The sequence below is a fragment of the Pan troglodytes genome, chromosome 2 (genome assembly GCF_028858775.2).
Source record: "Pan troglodytes isolate AG18354 chromosome 2, NHGRI_mPanTro3-v2.0_pri, whole genome shotgun sequence".
Taxonomy (NCBI): Eukaryota; Metazoa; Chordata; class Mammalia; order Primates; family Hominidae; genus Pan; species Pan troglodytes.
The window spans coordinates 135,366-155,892 of record NC_086015.1 but is presented as its reverse complement, the minus strand read 5'-3'; the positions used below and the strand labels follow the sequence as shown (position 1 = coordinate 155,892).

Here is a 20,527-nt window from a genome sequence, read left to right as displayed (position 1 = left end):
AAAATTTAAAATGTATGTGGTAGTGTGCTCCTGTACATCCAGTGGGAGGCTGAAGCTGGAGGATTGTTTGAACCCAGGAGTTTCAGGCAGCAGTGAGCCACAATCATGCTGCTGCACTCTAGCCTAGGTGACAGAGCCAGACCCTGTCTCAGGAAAAAAAAAAAAAAAAAGAAAAGAAAATTAAATTTAACTCAGATGTGGGACCATACATTTCTCTCTAGATTTTCTTTTCATTACTTTTTCAGTTACTTTTGTTGTCTAAACGATTTATTCAGGCCTTTTGCTTCATTTAGATTTTGGCGTCTTAATGTGTACATGTTCTCACCTTCTTTAACCAGCTTGTTTGAAATTGTGTATATTCTTTTGAATGACTGGAGGAGTAAGGTCTTTGAATATCGGTTCATTTGTTTTTAGAATTTTGATCATCTTTTTAAAAATATTCATTTGAATTTTACCTAAACCTGAGCATTTTTAGGTGGAAGAATTTTTCAAAATCAACTTTTCCCATTCTTTTCCTTTTTAGGTGAAGCATAGAGAATTTAATGAACTTGCTCGCATGCACTGTTTCCATTACCTGTAATTTGGAATTTGGGGACAGTAAACTTTATCTTTCCAAGTAGGTTTTGAGATTTAAAAACAATATAAACTGGGTTCTATTTTTCCCACTCAAAGATGACACTGCTGACTCACATCCTTGGTTGTTTGGTTAAACATGTGATGGAGTCTATAAAATAATACATTCTAATTCTAAATACTTTCCTTTGTGTGCAGTCAGCATTGACTTGTATCTAGGAAAATCACTCTCTGAATACGGTATTTTCCAATGAAAATAGTTGGTTTTCCAAATTGCCTATCACTGTGATTATCAAAGGGCAGTATCAGACCTTGACATTGTTGGGTATAGCCTTCTTGTAAGTCTTCAATATTCAATGAAACTACCCCAGACAGCAGCTCTGAACCTGTGATCTTTTAAGCTGCTGAGAGATGTTATCCCCTGCATATTTGCCATGAGCACATCCGTCGTAGTTAAAATCTAAAAGTGGTGATTTTGTTAATGTTCAGATTAGATCTTTAATTAAGCTTTGATCCCCTCTAGCACAGACAACAATGTCAAACACGTAAGACCCGGGAGAAACTAAAATTCATTCCATAAGCTCATATCCTTCGGTACTTTGTGAAGAAACTAAAAAATAAAGCTCTTGTGGGTATTTCATAAGGGCGTGTTGAATATCTAATTGTCAGCTTAGAAGCTTCATTTAATTTGATGTCAAACACTATGACATAAATGAAGCCAACAGAAATGTTTGTTTAGGTGATTTGGATCAAGAGCTTGTTTTAATTGATTAAATGTTATTTTAGGTATTTAATGTTATACCGGTATAAATGCTATTTGTTATCTACAAACCATAATAGTAAATATGTAAAAAATGTACTTTTCTTTATCTAATTGATAGTTTAGCATGTGCAAGGATAAGATTGTGGAGCAAAGAACAGCTAAGTGTGTAAGAGAACTTGCATCCGTATGACTTTCCCTTTGTTTTTGCAGGATCGTTTATTTATTTGGAGGCACAGCGCCCCCCCGGGGTGGCCAAGCTTGGAAGTCCTGTTCTTACAAAATTGCTCACTCCCACTACCCCATGTCAGGTAATCAACTGTTCTGAATTTCCACTGGCCATTCTGTGGTTGTAAATCGCTGAGCATGGGTTACTCTGCTAGTAAATGCCCGCCATGTTTTACTAGCACTTTAATAATGAATTAAGAGATTTACATGCGCTATTTCAACACAAAATGCTATGTCCTTCTAGAAGACCATTTGTAACACATAACTGGCACCATTCTTTTGAGGGCTATTAAAGCTTTCTGTTATTTTATATTCTTTTCACACAGTCATTTCAATAATCTAAAGCTGTGGATACGTGTTGCCAAAATTTTTGGCCAACAATGTACATTGAGAAAAATAAAGTCAGTTAAATAAGTGTTTGTTGAAAGAAAGACAAATGGAAATGATTATATTTACTGAAATTTGAGTTTTTTAAATGAGTCCTCTGGTGCCAGGCAAACACAAACTAAGGAGTGAAATATCCATTTTATTTCAGCAGCATATTAGAGAGGATGGACTAGTTAGATTTGGTTCAAGTCTCTTTTGCCACTTTCTAACTGTGGCTCAGACAAATTGTATATTCCTTTTGAGACTCAGTGTCTACACCAGAAACATACATGATTGTATGGATTAAATGTCAGCGTTTACATTGGAAGCATACACGATTATATGGAATAATGTCAAGGATTAAAATATGATTAAATAAAGCACCTGGCAAAATATTTGGTACATAGTAGGTAAACAATGTTTGTACCAAACATTGGTATATATGTACCAAATATAATGTTAATTCAGTAAACATAATTCCTTTGCTTTCCATAAAAATAACACCTAAATCAGAGGTCTGTATTCAGCTTGTCTTATTTTCAGTCCTTTTGAGAGCTCCAACATGCCTCTCGGCCCTTAGGATTTCAGCTAATTTTTTCGTCTTTACTTATCAGAAAATAATGAAGAGATCAATAGTGCCACACAGTAAATTCATTGCCTGTAAGTGTAGTGTTAGAGCAGTTTACTTGGGCATTCCTGGTGATAAATGACATATTATTCCGAGGTATAAACCTAATTATACTTTCAGTTTGGTATAAGTCTAAGTGGGAGTGCCCTGAGTTCTTAATAGTGGTGTCCACAGATACTTTCTTTTAAAGTCCTAAAGATACTTTCTTTTCCTTTCTTTTGTTTTTTTTTCTTCCCATTTCTTTGTGAGAATAAGAATTAAAGCAAATGCCTGGTCTCCATTTCCATTTTATCCAAATGCCTTTTACCCATCCCCACCTCTTTATTTTAATTAAATCCTATAAGATAGACAGAAAAAGAGAAAGATAGATATAGAATGTTTTTTTTTTTTGAGGGGAAACTCCAGAAGCACTTCTTCTTTGAAAGTACAAGCTAACTTAGATTTAATTCAAGGTCATACATTAAAGTGATGAGATCACAAATGTTAGATATATAGAAAAAATTGAATGTAAAGGAATATGACGTGTTAATTCTGCCTGCTTTACAGAAATTTGAAGATATTAAGAGTGTATTAGAAATTCCTATGACTCACCTAGGGTCACTGAGAAATCATATGCATGTATATGATTTTAAAATGTAATCAACCTTTCCCATCATTGTATGCTTCCCGATAGCCATTGATTTGTGGTCACTGGGATTGAGTTTCAGTTTATCATTGTTTCCACTTGAGGACACTTAATTTTTGCTTAAATTGGTAACTTAGTTGGGGTTGGGGTGTTATTTAGGTGGGGTCTCAGTGAAAATGCTGTCATGGACATTTTGGGTGCTTGGTAGTTTATCTCAAAACCAAGGCTTCGATCTCTAAAGGCTATGGATACTGACTTCTTAATGGTTTGCCTTGGTTTTTGAAAAACTGAGACTGTTTCAAGGCGCCACTGCAGACTGCCAGAATAGATATTTGTTTTTCACGCTTTTCTCTATGTGCTTGAATTTTAGGAGTCTTTGAGTTAGCAGGAAGGATATTTGAGTTACTTTGTAATGCTTTCCAGTTTAGGAAGTAGGAGTAGACTGTAGGAGAATGTTATTGATAGTCTGAGATACACATAGCTAAGGTTCTCAGGATTTTTCTAAGACTATAATATGAACTTTTTAAATAAGTTTGTGGCAATATGTGATATTTTCTTTTTCTTTCTTTCTTCTTCTTTTTTTTTCCTGAGACAGAGTCTCACTCTGTCGCCCAGGCTGGAGTGCAATGGCGCAATCTGGGCTCACTGCAAGCTCCTGCCACAGCCTCCTGAGTAGCTGGGACTACAGGTGCCCACCACCACTCCTGGCTAATTTTTTGTATTTTTAGTAGAGTCGGGGTTTCACCATGTTAGCCAGGATGGTCTCAATCTCCTGACCTCGTGATTCACCCGCCTTTGCCTCCCAAAGTGCTGGGATTACAGGCGTGAGCCACCGCACCCGGTCGATATTTTCTTACATAAAAGTTACAGAATAAGCAAACAAAACAAATTCTTACCTTCTTGGGGAACTGGAAAATCTAGCCAATCCTCTGCATTGGAACGTATTAATAATAGTGCTTTCATGGAACCAATGTTCTTCATTATAAGGTAGTAGAGTCAAGCAGTGAGATAACCAGTGTGGGGTACTTTGATATGATTAAAGCCTTCATTTTCTGAAATTATATGGGTTTTTTTCCTACATAATCCTAGCAGACTAATACAGTTAAGAATCGTTTCTTTTTTTGAAAGGAATTTAAAGCAACTTGAGCTTTCTCGTGAGTTGCCATTTCTAACAGCACGATTTTAGGGCCATTTTGCATGGGTTACCTTGTACTTTATATGTGGCCAACACATGCCATCAGCATGGACAATTGTTCTTGCAGCTAATCATTGTTCAAGATGCGGACTTTAATTTATGCTTCAAAAGTCCTTTCAGCCACTAGTGGAAAATTGGCATTTTTCTTTGAAATACAAGATAGGACAAACAGAACACGAGGGAGCCCAAAGCTATTCTATCTTACTGCTGTTGAAATGCTGTTACTGTTTACAATTAACTAGGAAATGTAAAGTATGAAGGGGATTAATGTGGGTACTAATATTTTCTGAGTTTTCATATTTGAGTTACTGTGTAAGTAACGTAATCTCTTACTTTTAGGACTTCACAATTAAATACAGGAAGATGGATAATATGAAGCTTTTGCTTTCAAAGTTAGTTTGTATGTTCATCTATTGATCTTTCTTTTGTTTTTAATTCTCCAACTTGTTTTGCAAGTACATTAATACTCCTTCAGTAAAAGATAATTCATAGATTGTTTTACAAATATGAATGAGAAAGTCAGGACAAAGGTAGTTGAAACCAGAGATAGGTTGGATCCCAAAGTAAAGTTTATGAGGGCCAGCCTACACATTTGAGTCTGCCAATGCAGAGAGGGCCACATGTGGTTCAGATTCAAGGAAGTAAAGAGAAATAAACAAAACTGAAAATAGTTCTTCTGAGACTTCTCCCGAGTGCTTGCTATATTACCAAAGTAAACATTATACCTACGATTCAACACATATATATTGCTTATCTACTGTGTGTTGATCACAGTCCTCGATGCAGGGAATATAATGACAACAACCTAAACACATGCTTGCTCTAACAAAATGTTGTTTAGTGGGGGATACTGACAGCAATTCAGTGTAAAATGCTGCAAACTACAAGAGGGTAAGTCCAGTATAATAATAACACTCTACAAATCTCTCTCAAAGAGTTTTAAAAGGCCATGTCTTACAATGTCCCCAAAGTAGGACAATGAACTGGAGTCAAAGAACAATTTAGAAAAAAAGTAATTTTGGATCATGTCCTGCAATGGTGCAGTTGTGCTCTATTCCCTGGTCATTGTGTTTAATCCAAAGATCAATGTTAGAATAGCTGATGGATTCTAGAGGAAGCAACAGTCTACAGAGGAAAGGGCAAGCAGGTGCTCTCCCCAATCTGTATATCAAAGCACATAAAGATTAATCATTTAAACGGGAAAAACAGATTCTGTTTTATTGAAGATTCTAAACCTCAACATAAGCTTGTTCAGGAAAAGAATGCCCAGGAAAAAGCATAACTGACTAGGAGCAATAAAAATCACTATGGTAATGGTGAGGGATGTGTGTGTGTGTCTGTGTGTTTATGTATGTGATGAATGATCCACTCTTTCAATATATACTTATTCCCAGCTGAATTTTGAGGAGCTATAGATATCTTAGCTTGTTTTTTTTTCTTTTCTCCCATTTATTTATTTTGCTTTTTTGGCTATTCTTGTCCTTCTGTATCTTCGTATTCTAGATCTTATAAAGGTGCAGCAAGTGTGGCAATAAGCAGACTGAGGAAGGCATAAGGGGTCTGATGTGAAGCAGAGAAGGCAGAGGTGGCTGAGGGTTTGGAGTAAAATCGAGAATGGCCATGAAGAGCTGACCAAGGTGCTCTGAGATTGAGAAGGAATTAGAACAAAGTCCATAGGGAAGTTGAGAAAATTGGCAGGAAATTTGAAGAGGAGGGTTTCAACAGGAGATGATCAAAATTAAAAAAAAGAAACAAAGAAAACAGAAAAATAAGGAAGAATTCATTTTGAACCTCTGAATCATGATCTTGGGTGTCCCAGACTGAAGTATCAGAGAGCCCAAGGTCCCAGAGGCACTGTACAGACACGAGAGCCAATGGAACTAAGACTATCACCCCCTCTCCAGCTTAGGTACTCATCCATATGCAGTAACTGGTGTAAATCACCAGATGTTCTTTCCTTTGGTAGTAAAATATATGATTTAATGTATACATATATATTTTTTTTAAATAGAAATAATTTAAAATCATAAGGATACAATTAAAAATGAAATAATTGGAGCTTCCATTTTTATCTTCAATATTCAGAAAGAACTGTTTGTTGGAAACTTTTTTAACCACATGAAATTCTCTTGAATGCAGTGATTCAAAGTCTTGAATAGTCATACTATATATAAAATCTGCCTTAGTGGAGACCCAATAAAAATAAAAGCAAGCCCTTTTTATTAACATTTTACTTAACTTGTTTTGAATGAAGCAGGCATGCATCAAGAAAATTTCCTTTAAAAATGATCAAGTAGTAAATAAAATTTGAATGTTTGGTGTAATTTTCACTTACATGCTTTGCAGACCTGTTTCATGCAACATTCTGGGATGATGGACAATATTCCCTATGTTAAGTATAGTAGCTACTAGCTACATAGAGCTATTGAGCATTTAAAACAACTGAGAGGCCGGGCGCAGTGGCTCTGGCCTGTAATCCCAGAACTTTGGGAGGCTGAGGCAGGAGGATCACAAGGTCAGGAGATCGAGATCATCCTGGCCAACACGGTAAAACCCCATCGCTACTAAAAATACAAAAATTAGCTGGGTGTGGTGGCACGTGCCTCTAGTCCCAGCTACTCTGGAGGCTGAGGCAGGAGAATCACTTGAACCCAGGAAGTGGAGGCTGCAGTGAGCCGTGATCACGCCACTGCACTCCAGCCTGGGCAACAGAGTGAAACTCTGTCTCAAGAACAACAACAACAACAACAAAAACAAAAGCATAACTGAGAAAATGAATTTTTCACTTTGTTTAATTTTAATTAATTTAAATTTAACAGCCACACTATTTTCACAATTTTGTAGTTATGCTCATTATAATTAAATGTTCATTTTCTTTTGCCACTTTTCCTCCAAAAGACTCAAAGGTCCCTAAGGACCTGTAATGCCTTATACATTTTTTTGACATAGAATAGATTATCTTTCTTCCTCTCTTTCCTCTCTCTCTCTCTGTTACTTTCTCTATATATATTTCTGAATGTTTATAAGCATTTACTGACAGTCTTCTCATTTCTTTCTTCTTTTTTAATGCAATTAACTGAATACTTAGAAAATACAAATTACTATAATAAGTTCTGTGAGGAATTTATGACACGTTTCATGATTTGGAGTTTAAGGTTTAGTGTTCTGCTACTGGCATGTACCAGGTTGAGAGGCACAGAGTTTCCATACTTGAGTACTACTTATGTGAAGTCACAGCTTGTATCAATAACTTAAAATTGATCATTAGAGAAATTCAAATCAAAACCACAATGAGATATCATCTCACACCAGTCAGAATGGCCATTATTAAAATGTCAAAAAATAACATGCCAGCAAGGTTGTGGAGAAAAAAGTATGCTTATACACTGTTGATAGGAGTGTAGATTAGTTCAACCATTGCAGAAAGCAGTATGGCAACTCCGCAAAGAGCTAAAAGCAGAGCTACTATTCCACCCAGCAATCCCATTACTGGGTACATATACCTACAGTACTAGAAATTTTTCTACTGTAGGTCAGGTGCAGTGGCTCATGCCTGTAATCCCAGTACTTTGGGCAGCTGAGGTGGGTGGAGTGCTTGAGTCCAGGAGTTTAAGACCAGTCTGGGTAACATGGTGAAACCCTCATCTCTACTAAAAATTTAAAAAAAAAAAATTAGCTGGGTGTGGTGGTGCAAGCCTGTAGTCCCAATTACTGAGAAGGCTGAGGTGGGAGAATTACCTGAGCTCAGGAGTTTGAGGCTGCAGTGAGCCGTGATCATGCCACTGCACTCCAGCCTGAACAACTGGAGTGAAACCCTGTCTAAAAAAATAAAATAAAATAAAAGACATTATTCTATCATAAAGATACATTCACATGTATGTGAATGGTCATTGCAGCGCTATTTACAATAGCAAGGATATGGAATCAACCTAGATGCCCATCAATGACAGATTGGATAAAGAAAGAGTGGTACATATGTACTGCGGAATATGCAGCCATAAAAAAAGAACAAGATCATGTCTTTTGTGGGAACATGGATGGAGCTGGAGGCCATTATCCTTAGCAAACTAACACAGGAAAAGGAAACCAAATACCGCGTGTTCTCACTTACAAGTTGGGAGCTAAATAATAAAAACAATGAACACAAAGAAGGAAACAACAGACACGGGGGTCTACTTTAGGGGGGAGGGTGGAGGAGGTAGAGGAGCAGAAAAGATAACTATTGGGTACAATGCTTAGTACCTGGGTGATGAAATAATCTGTACAAGTCCCCGTGACACGTGTTTGCCTATGTAACAAATCTTCACATGTACCCCGAACGTAAAATAAAAGTAAAAAGGAAAAACAATGAATTAAAAAAATTTGTGGGCTGTATCAATAACTTTTGTTCAGTGATTTCACCCTCAAAAATTCAAAAGATAATGGAACATTCCTTGGTATTTAATAACTTAAGAATTTAAGTCTGCATAATGCAAATTCTATAAAAAAAGTAAATTAAATATAAGTTCTGAGCTCTTATCCCATTGACTATGGATCCCTTTGGCATTTATACTTAATACATTATTAAAATAACTTCACACTGGTGATGTACTGAGTGACAGTTTGACAGCTCAAAATTCTGATGGGACATGCATATCTCTTGTACAACTAGGTTTAAAGCTCTGTTTTGCATATTTACAAGCTTGGGACATAGTGAAACTTACAGCAGGGATCTAAAATGTAATCGCAGTTGAGAAACATGAATCCTCTCTTTCCATGGAATTTAATTAAACATTTCCATTATTTTTGTTTCTAACTCACCTGTCAAGGTGTGAATTAAGGTAAGCACAGTAATAAAATCTGAAATGAAATAAACAATCAGAATTTTTAAATCAGGTTATCACAATTAAGTAGACATTGATAAAGATGTGTACCAAATAGATGCTTGGTGTTTTAAAATGAACAATTTTTTTAAAAAAGCATTTAAAACATTTTTTTTGGTCAACATTCATCATTGGAATTGGGTCCCAACAGTGAAATACATGGCTTGCCTATATATACACTAGTATCTGTCCATGTATCAGTATAAAAGCACAATGGTGAATGGGAAAACATTTTTAAAAAAGAATTTAAAATATAATGAACCTGAAAAAATGTCACTGAATCTAAAGAGAAGTATTCCACTTTTGTGGGACCTCATCTTTAAATGTTGGGTTTTTCTTTAAAACATACAGCCTTAGGACCTGTTATATGATAATGAGAAGAAGCAAAAAAATTTGACTGCAGCGTACCTGAACTTGTTTTAATGGAGGTTTTGTGGACATATTTTACAGAATGAATCATCCAGACAACATTGAGGGAATTAATTTTTGCCTCACACAGCTCCAGGTACTTAGAAAGTGGTCAGTAAATATTGGTTGAATCAATAACAGTACGCAATTTCATGTTAGGCCTACTGCTATCAGCACCTGGCATAATCCTCTCTATTCTCTTCACTATGTAGTTAAGCCATCAAACCTTTAGATTGTGTCATTATTGATGGTGAATAGGAAGTGAAATGATTAAGCCTCCCTACCCTCAAAGAATGTTGTCTTACTTGGCTCAATTATTGATGAACAGTATCCTGTGAGCTTCCCCGTTATTTGTTAATGCTACCACAGAGACTAAATTGATATAAAGTATTAATTACAGTTTTTAAAATTAACCTAAGAAAATAATTTTTAAGGCAAGTTTTTCTTGTTTGAAACATCAAGTTTGTATAGTAATACTTGATTTTGTAACGTTGAGTCTCAACGTGTACCTCTCATATTTGTAAGAAGCCAGAGAGAAGGATTCTGGAAACTTCCATGGAAACAGTGGTACTGCCCATGACTGGGTTACACATCTGGGGGAAAGGAGAATTGAGAAGATTATATTTAACACAGAAGTTGTTTGGAATATATATATATATATATATATATATATATATATATATATATAGTTGTTGTTGTTGTTTGTTGTTGTTGTTTTGTTTTGTTTTGTTTTTTGAGATGGAGTCTCGCTCTTGTTGCCCAGGCTGGAGTGCAATGGCGTGATCTCAGCTCACTGCAACCTCCCCGCCTTCTGGGTTCAAGCGATTCTTCTACCTCAGCCTTCCGAATAGCTGGGATTACACGCATGCACTACCACACCCGGCTAATTTTTTTGTATTATTAGTAGAGATGGTGTTTCATGCCTGTAATCCCAGCACTTTGGGAGGCCGAGGCAGGCAGATCACCTGAGGTCAGGAATATTTCAAATTATAGGAAAAACTACCAGAGACAGGTCAATGGAATATTTATATCATTGAAAACATGTTTTCAACAGGTGCAGTTTTGGTATCATTTGTCTCAACATTCAAATCTCTCAGTTTTTACAAGAACGTCTCTAGATGGAAACTTGCAAAAGCAAGGCAAAATAATCAGATTCTCCGAATCTCAGTGGAGCCATGCAAAAATTGATCTCATTGCAGAAGCGGGAGAATCTACTCTACCTTTTCAGGTAAGCACATACAAAATTAATACAACTCAACAGAAGACACTTATTTAATGCTAATCCTTTCAGATAACAATATAACACACATAGCTCATACCTTTTCAGGTGAGCACATATGAAATTAATACAATGCAACAGAAGACACTTATTTAATGCTAATCCTTTCAGATAACAAAATAACACACGCAGCTCATGAATTTATTCAACATTAATGAAGCAAACACATTCAGAGATCAAACACATGATCTGTGATGAGTAGAGAGGTTGTTTTGACTATGCACTTAAGACATGTGTAGAATAGTAGCAAAAATGGAGATAAGAAATGAATAAGATGGCAGAGAGAAGAGTAACTTAAAATCATTTCTAAGTGAAGACATTGAATTATATGATGTAGTGAAAAAAGTCTGACGTGGGCTGTAATATTTTAATCCTATTGCCTCACTTTCTGCTGCCTGGTAACATTGAGAATGTTATCCACCTTTGGGAACTGGAGGACATTATACAAAGTGAAATAAGCCAGGCACAGAAGGACAAATATGGCAGGTTCTCACTCATGTGTGGGAACTAAAAAGTTGATCTCATGGAGGTAGAGAGGAGAATGGTGGTTACTAGAGTCTGAGAAAGGTGGGGAGGAGGAGGTTAAGAAGGGAGGTTTGTTAATGGTTAAAAAATGTAGTTAGTTAGATAGAAGAAATAAGCTGTAGTGTTTGATAGCACAGTAGGGCAATTATAACAAGTTATTGTGTATTTCAAAATATTTAGGGGATAAGATTTGGAGCGTTCCCAACACAAAGAAATGAGAAGTGTGTGAGGAGATGGTATCCCAATTACCTTTATTTGATAGTGACACATTATATGCATGTATCAAAATATCACATTTACCCCATAAATATGTACAACTACTATGTATTAATAAAATATAATAATAAAAGAAGGCAATTGTATCTTGTCAAATGGGTGTTCTAATTTCTACCTTCCTGTATATAAGTCTTCTGGATGACATTTGAAAAGAGCTATTTTGGAATCTAGATTGGATGGAGTGGAATATGGTGGAAAGCACACTGTTTTGGAGTCAGTGGTCTGAGTTTTAGTCTCTGCTCTGCTCATTGGTTGCTAAGTGACTGTGTAAATATTGTCTTTGTGCATCAAATTTCCTAATGTGTGAAAACCAGTGATGATAAAAGCAATACTCCAGGGGAGTCTGAATATTAAAGATAATATAGCTAAAATGGCAGCCATGAACATGGGCTCTGGAAACTTGGGTTCAAGTTAAAGGGTTGGGGGTGGTGGCTCATGCCTGTAATCCCAGCGCTTTGGGAGGCTGAGGCGGGTGGATCACGAGATCAGGAGATCGAGACCATCCTGAGTAACACGGTGAAACCCCACCTCTACAAAAAATACAAAAAATTAGCCGGGCATGGTGGCACATGCTTGTAGTCCCAGCTACTCTGGAGGCTGAGGCAGGAGAAGCACTTGAACCTGGGAGGTGGAAGTTGCAGTGAGCCGACATGGCGCCACTGCACTGCAGCCTGGGCAACAGAGTGAGACTCCATCTTAAAAAAACAAAAACAAAAAAGTGTATGATTATAGGGAAGTTACCGAAGCCCTCTATGCCTCTTTCATTAGTGGGGTGTGAGGATAATAGTTGGGGATTTAAGGTCATCTCATCCTCATTTCTGAACAAATTGAGATAAATATAGAGGTTAAACAGGTAGAGAATACATATTTTGGAGCAGATGGCTTTAGAATGTAGAGTCACTTATTTAAAATAATGCTTGATCTTAGAATAAATAGAATTACCCAGAGGACAATTGACTGTGCTGGAGAAATATAGAGCTCATACTCTAGGTGAAGTCTCTTACCTTTAGCCAGAGATAATATCAGTGTGCATGCCTCCTGAGGACAGGCTGGCTCCCAATAGTGGGTGTTGAATGGGAGAAGAGGATGAATCGAGCTCCCCCAGGTTACTCTTCTAAGTTCACAGTCAGGTAAATCTTCCTCCTCCCACGGAGTGAGGGGTAAGTAACAGCAATGTTACTACAGTGAACCACCTCCCCATGAAAGCAGGAAGACTAGGGCATAAGCATCAACTGTAATCAATTACTGTTCTCTACTTTATACAGTTATTGTGAGGATTATATAGTGTATACTTGTAAAGCACATGGAAGCAAATCTGGCACAAACACAGAATTCAGCTGTTGTTATTGCTGTAGTTATTCCTTGGATATTGTCTGGAAATAGTAGACACTCAATAAATCTTAGTGTTCTCTGTTTTATAAAGGGAATTCCCGCTTGATCAGAACTCTAGGCTTGATCATTAAAGGCTTATTTACTCAGTGAAGGTCCCCAACGTCCCTTCTCAAAGATCAATTTATTCTATTCTCATATTTAATGGACAAAGACATCATGAATACTAGCAGCTCTTAATTGGGAAGCATTTGACACAAAGGCTGGTCATGGAATCATTTTGGTGTCAATCTCCATTGCAAGGAGCAGGGCAATGAAATCAGAACAATTTGATCTTTTGCCTCCTGCATTTATATTCTATAGAAAAATGTTTTCATTCGGTTTGCTTTTAGTTAGAATGAAACTCACCAAGAAGATCGTTCAGAGTTTGTCATTAATTGACATATTGAGAAGAAAATAGAATGTTCTTTCTAGCAGTAAGTAATTTAGAAATATGAGTTGAAACACATGCCATTTCTGTCTACAGCTGGAAGCTCTCATGGACCCATCAGCATTACTGAAGAGTTTCAGTGAATGCAATTTTTGTTTTCTCTTTAATGTTCTCCTTTTTGGATATAGTAATGGTTTTGCTTTGCAGTGCAAATGGAGACTATCCCTTATTATCTGGGGGCATATTAACTAGTTTGTAGATGGGCAGTGGTTTGGTTAGATTCTGTGATTTGGCTGCAATGGATGTGTGAGGGTTTCTAACCCAGCCCTGCTCCTTCCTCTCCCTTCATCTCCCTGCTGGTGGCTCAGCACCTTGTGTTGCTTTTTCTCTCCAATCAACCTCAATGCTGAGTTCTTTCGAGGCCTCGGTCACATTGAATTCACCCCAGAGAAGCTAAGACTTTTCCTCTGTGCCTCCCCACTTAATCTGCCTATGAGTTGGCTACAGCACACATTTATTTTGGAAACTACAGATGAGTAAAAGAAAAATAAGAAAAAAAATCCCCTCACATTTCACTCTCAAGAAGCCCATGACAGCCCTATAATATCCAATCAGCAATTTAGAAAATTAAGTTTGGAAAGCAATAAGCATTTTAAAAATGAGTTTAGAGGCAAAACCCAAGCTGCCCTGAACCACTGTGAGGCCTTTAGGCAGCTGATTTCATGATAGGTTTGATTAAACAGTGCTGCCCCCAATCTCCCAGAGGGTGTCATGTAATAAACACTCTCGGTGTTATGTTACCATTCTCAGCTCTGAGCTATTCACATTTCAAAACTCATCTGGCCCCAAAGACTTTAGATAAGGAACTGTGGACTTGCATTGATGTTCTGCTGTGAATCAGTCTGGATTTTATACATACACAATATATAAAAATAGATACACTTGCACAGATACATACATGGTAATATTTAATCCATGAGTATTGCATATATTTACTATTAAATATTTCTAACTAGTAGTTAAAACAGAGAGAAACAAATACCTAAATACAGCTCAGGATTAACTAATGTTAACATTTTGTTTGCTTATAATGTTAAAGTTTGTTTGCTTATGAAGATGCAACTTTTGTCTTCCTTGTATCTCTCTCCATCCCATTTCTTATCCTCTGCAGAAAAAAAAAGATGCTAATATTATGCTGGCTTTAACCTGATTTCTCTGAGTGTATTTTTAAAGATATGAAAATATACATGAGGATTCTAGCTAGGTACAGTTCTACTTTGTTCTTTTATCGACAACAAATGAAAAAGATATTCTACCTACAAATAGTTAATCTAGCTTTTTAAATATTCAAATATTTAAAGTTTGTCTTCTTGGATATAGGCTAGGATTTAAGATTAGTAGCATGAATCATTTAAGGGTGACCTTAGTCTTTGTCTAGCTTTCAGTTCCACGTGACTAAGCTCTGAACATATTTATACAGTACAGTGTAATCCAGTCCAAATATTGGAAAGAAGAAAGACATCAAATCACGTGACCTCTGTGTTCCCTTTTAGCCATGAAATTCTGATTCAGTGTGGTTCTTTTGATGTCAATTGTAGACAGTATAACAGAATACAGATTGCTTTGGGTTTCATAGCAAATAAGCACCCCTAGTTAGGTAGGGCATTTGCTCTTCCTGCTGGCAAAGAATTAGGTTTACTGTTTTCTCTGTAAGAACAGCAAATTAATGACATTTCAATATTCCCTCTATTTCTTGTGAGAGTTTATTGGAAAAATTTAGGTCAAAGAGTTAATAGTATTTTTCAAATCTGTTTTAACTTGGCCTGCTCACTTGCTATGTTCAGCTTTTCACACAAATAGATTCTTTTAATATTTCTTTTCCCCCTAACTGTTGTGCTGTTTTAGTATCTCAAGGTGGCACTTTTTCTGAGTAGTCCATTGATTTCAAGTTGCTCTACTTTCTTCGAGCTTCCCATTAAAATGTAATTGTATCATATTTTAGATTTCATTTTGAAATGAACCTTTTGTGAAATTTCACACAATGATGGATACCATGTTCTCTCTTTATCAGAGTCAATGATATAAATCAATAACAATTTCCTGACATTATTTGACGATTCAGTGAAGGGTAAGATTCATAACACAAAAGTAAAAGGTGATCGAGTCTCCGTAAAGTTGCTGTGTCCTTGGCCTGCTTAATCTAGAGCTGCATGAAATCTTGTTTCTCCAGACAGCCCTATTCTGCAGCATCCACTAAAGCCCAGTTATCTCTTTATTTCATTAGAGAGATGCAGGATAGTATAATCATTAATGGCTCAGCTTACATATTTTTCTTACTTGATATGTGACATTCAACCAATTACTTCTATTCTCTAATCTTCTGTTTCTTTCACCTTAAAATAAGACGAAAATAGCATCATCTTCACAGGATTAAAACAAGTGAATGTGACTGGCATATAGTAAGTGCTAAATAAAATGTGGCTGCTGCTCTTATTATTGATACCATCATCATTCTTCAAAAATTAATATATTCCTACTACTCTCTACTCCTTCTTACTATATCTCTATTTTCTCTTGGATTCATATTCATTTTTTGCTCCTGTTATTTTTTTTGAAAACAAGATTTCTATGTTAATTGCGTATTTGTCTGGAAAAGCACCTGAGTTTTGCACTTGTAAAAAGTAATCACTTGATTATGAACATTTATGAATTTTTGTGGTTCCTAAAAGCAAGAAATTATTTTGTTCATAGAAGGAATAATATAATTGAATAAAACAAAAATCAACAAGATCCCAAAAAATAGTTTTAGAAGAGTGAGTCATCTAATTCAATTTAAAATGTAAATTATTCAATTACCTTGAGAATCTTATCAAATGAGGTTTTCACTCTTCCTCCATCTGTGGTTGAAACAGCTCTTCTGAGTGACCTCTTTCTCACTTACTGATTACCAATTGATGCTGACTGTAGTTCCGAAAGGGAATTGGTCACAACATTTTATATATATATATATACATACATATATATATATATATGTATATATATACACACACAAACACACATATATATACACACACACATATATATGTGGCTATGTGTGTATGTGTGTATATATACATATATACACGTATATACGTATATATACGTGTATATACGTATATATATCATATAATATATGATATATATACACATATATGTGATATATATATCATATATACATATATGCATATGTATATATCAGTTTGGTTATATATATACATATATACACATATATACACATATATACATATATACACGTATATACGTATATATATGATATATATCATAATATATGATATATACATATATGTGATATATATATCATATAATATATGTATATTTACACATATATGTGATATATATATCATATATACATATATGTGTATATATATCAGTTTGGTTATGTATATACATATATACACATACATATATATACATATATACACATATACACATATATATACATATATATGTGTATATGTATATGTTTATATCAGTTTGGTTAAAACCAGCAATAAAAAATAGGAACAGCGAAGGTGATTTTGAAACCATGAGATGGTCCTTATTTACAGGTGTAACAGACATTTTTTGAAGGAAGTAATTGCTTGTATTTTAAAATTCGTATGATTTTAATTAATGGTAGAATTACAATTTCTAACTGTATAATTATGAATTTAACTATGTAGAAGTAAGCAAGCAAAATATAGATGACCTAATATTATTTTTATTTGGCTTTTGAAGTTGGATTTATCCTTCCATTTTAATATGAATATCTAAAGGAACCTGGTGGGTCCCTTCAGGTAAAATAATGTAACCACATTTTAAAGACTACCTCAGGATTTTACTTCACCTCATCCCAGGGCCCACCCATTCCATTCAAATAATGTGAGCGTGTACCTCTTTAGGAGCATAGAGAAGTGCCTCAAACTGTCGTTTTTTTTTTTTTCTCCAGTTTTCTCTGAGTAGCACAGACCTTCAAATATGATGGTCAACAAATGCTTGTCTAATGAGTCTGAAGAATTAAACATCTATTTTAATTGACATCAATGCAAGATGTATTATAATAATGAATATAGAAAAACTCTTTCAAAAATTAAGCTGTCCAAAAAAATCACAGTCACTTAATGGTATTAAACACAATATATTTCTAAAGTACAATACTTGTGTATATTTTACCAAGATCCTTCTTCAAAACCTATGTTATTTTCTGCCTCTGGAATGAAGGCTAAATTTCTTAGTTTAACATTCCACAGAAATCATCTCTAATCAGAATCTTAAAAAAATATTATGTACATCACATTAAATATCAAAAATTGCAAATAAAGCAACAGTCCCTGCTGACCACCCTCATCACCCACCATAGATTTTATCTTGAGTATCTTTAGATACCAGTTTATTTTTACTTCCAGTCCATTTTCTATTTACTTAATATGTATAAATGTACCACATATACTTGGAAATCTAAACCATTGTATGTTTTCAGCCTAAGTAATATTATACTATAATATTTTTCTGTAACTTAATTTTTTTACTCCAAAACACATGTTGAATTTCTTTCCATAATGACACATGGCGATAGATATTATTTTTAACTGGTATAGTATTTCTCACTATTGATTGATTCATTCACATGTAAGTTCTTTCCTGTCATTTGTCATCAAAACCAGCACTGAAATAAACATTCCTGCACAAGCCTTCATGTGTATACCTTTGAGTGTCTCACTAGGATAAATGCCAAGAAATTAACTCAATTTTTATAGTCTATGCAATTTTTCTTTTTAACAAATGCTATCTAGTTTCTCTCCAATTGAGCTGTACCAACTCATGGAATTTTCCTCTCCATCTATTATCTGATTAATTTGTTGTTCTCTTAAAATCTTATACTCCGTTAACACCCATCAACATTTTCTAAACACACCATACACTTTCTCATCTCTGTGTTTTTGCTGCGATTGCTGCCTCAGTTTCTCGAGGTAAAATGTTTTGCCCAACAAAATTTGGTATCATGGAGGCTTACTATTACTTCTTCTCCACCAAATCTTTTTCCAAACTCTCATTATTGGCAGAAATAATGAAGTGTCTTCTTTGAGCCTCCTAGGATCTTATACTTATTTCTTATACAGCATTTATGATGTAGGGTAGTGAATGTATCATACGAAGTGTAGGAGAAGAAAAGTAATACCATTTCCTCACTCATCACAAGGGACATGGCTGGAACCCCTATAACAAAAGAGAGGTTAAAAAGAAAAAAATAACAAATTTATTAACATGTTATGTGACATAGGGGCCTTCAAAAACAAAGGCCTGAAGACCAGGGAAAACTCTCTATGTTTATGCTTAAGTTCAACAATGAATGGACAATCATGAAGAAATACAAATGGACAGAAAGAATATGATCTTATTGTAAAAACTTGGAGATAACTCAGCAAAGATCTTTATGGGCCTCTCTGTGTAGTGTTTTTTTCATCCAGGTATAGATAGGGTAGGACACCAGTTAAATGAGGTTCTTATGACCTATTTTGAGGAGAAGTAAGCCAGATAATTCCTTTATGGCTGGCTCTCACAAAGGAAAGAGAGGGGAAGGCAGAGAGGGATTCCAAGGTGCTATATTTTGGGACAGCATGTTCTGACTCCAAGGTGTTGTATTTTGAGATAGCATGTTCTGAGCCCTGGCACAAGTAAATTTAATGATCCTTGAGATTGGAGACCCTCCTTGATAGGATAGAAATGTACCTTCTGTCTGTGTCCTGGACTGGTGGTCCGCTATGCAGGTTCATAAGATTCCTGGCATAAATTACTTCTTCCTTTCCCTCCTTTCTCTCTCTCTCTCTCTCTTTTTTTCTTCTTGGAATAACAACAAAATATGAGTAATTAACAAGAAAGAAAACAAATTATATCAGTCATTATTCAGCGTTAGAATAAACTAAAATTAAATAGATGTCTCTGAGTGCTTCAGCATATGAATATTATCAACCACTGTATGTGGTTATTGATGTGTGCTTTACTACAGTGAGTATGTTTCTGTGTATGTATATAATATATATTATGTTTGTATGAATGTATATAATATTTAAATATTTTAATATGGAAATAAATCATTGCCTTCAGCACACTGATTACAAATCAATTCATATCTCAATTAAATTGAGTTGTAAGTCACACAGTTGATTACCCCAAAGAGCTCATTATAAATGCATATGACTCTTAATGGCTCCAATGAGAAGAGAGCCCTTCACTCGTGATGAATGTTACCACTTTAATTGAAACAAGGTTACCTTTGGCATTAAGGTACATAAGACGCTGTCAAAGCAGTTATGGTTTTATAAATTTAAATTAGGATGTTCTGGTCAGAACAGTTTTCTAAAATTAGATTGGAGAATGGGACAGATGTAAATAGGGTTCCTCTACACAAAGAAATATGATTGTAAGACATTACTTTTGTGATGTGTTTTTAACAGTTTTATCTTTCTGTAATTATAGTTAATTTTGGAAGCTACTGTTTTGTCATCAAATGCTACCGTTGCTCTAGATGACATCAGTGTGTCCCAGGAATGTGAAATTTCCTATAAATCACTACCAAGGACCAGTACACAAAGCAAGTGTAAGTTTTCCCTTGTCGTTGTTGCTGTTTTAAACATTGAATTAAGCTCTTCTCAGTATCAAAATATAAAATGTATTAGAGTCACGAATACCTAATACAGGGTGTGGATTATATCACCTGTTCTTGAAACCTAAAATATATATATATATATATATATATATATATATATATATATATATATTTTAAAAGGTAAACAACTGGTCTAGTCCTTAGGCCTCTCTTGCAGTAATATGGAAAATATTCTATGCTTGCAGCTGAAATTATTGCATCCAAATATTTTAATTATAAATATTATGAAAAAATTATAATTATTTTGCATATTTTAAATACACTTTTATAAATATTCACTTCTCCATTAATTTTATTCAGAACTTCAAATGAGCATGTAATAATATTCATATTTCAG

The 20,527-nt window shown here is 35.1% G+C and overlaps 1 protein-coding gene across 2 annotated transcripts in view; it reads left to right on the top strand.

The window, feature by feature from the left end:
* LOC129143461 (MAM and LDL-receptor class A domain-containing protein 1-like) overlaps positions 1–20,248 on the top strand; it is a 46,730-nt gene extending 26,482 nt beyond the window's left edge. For both annotated transcript variants that reach the window (XM_054680335.2, XM_054680336.1), the window contains 3 exons: positions 1,547–1,644; positions 10,700–10,873; positions 20,001–20,248. In XM_054680335.2, the coding sequence (XP_054536310.1) occupies positions 1,547–1,644; positions 10,700–10,873; positions 20,001–20,216 (488 nt within the window). In that variant the 3' untranslated portion in view covers positions 20,217–20,248. The remainder of the gene's footprint in view (positions 1–1,546; positions 1,645–10,699; positions 10,874–20,000) is intronic.
* Positions 20,249–20,527: the final 279 nt, after the last annotated feature.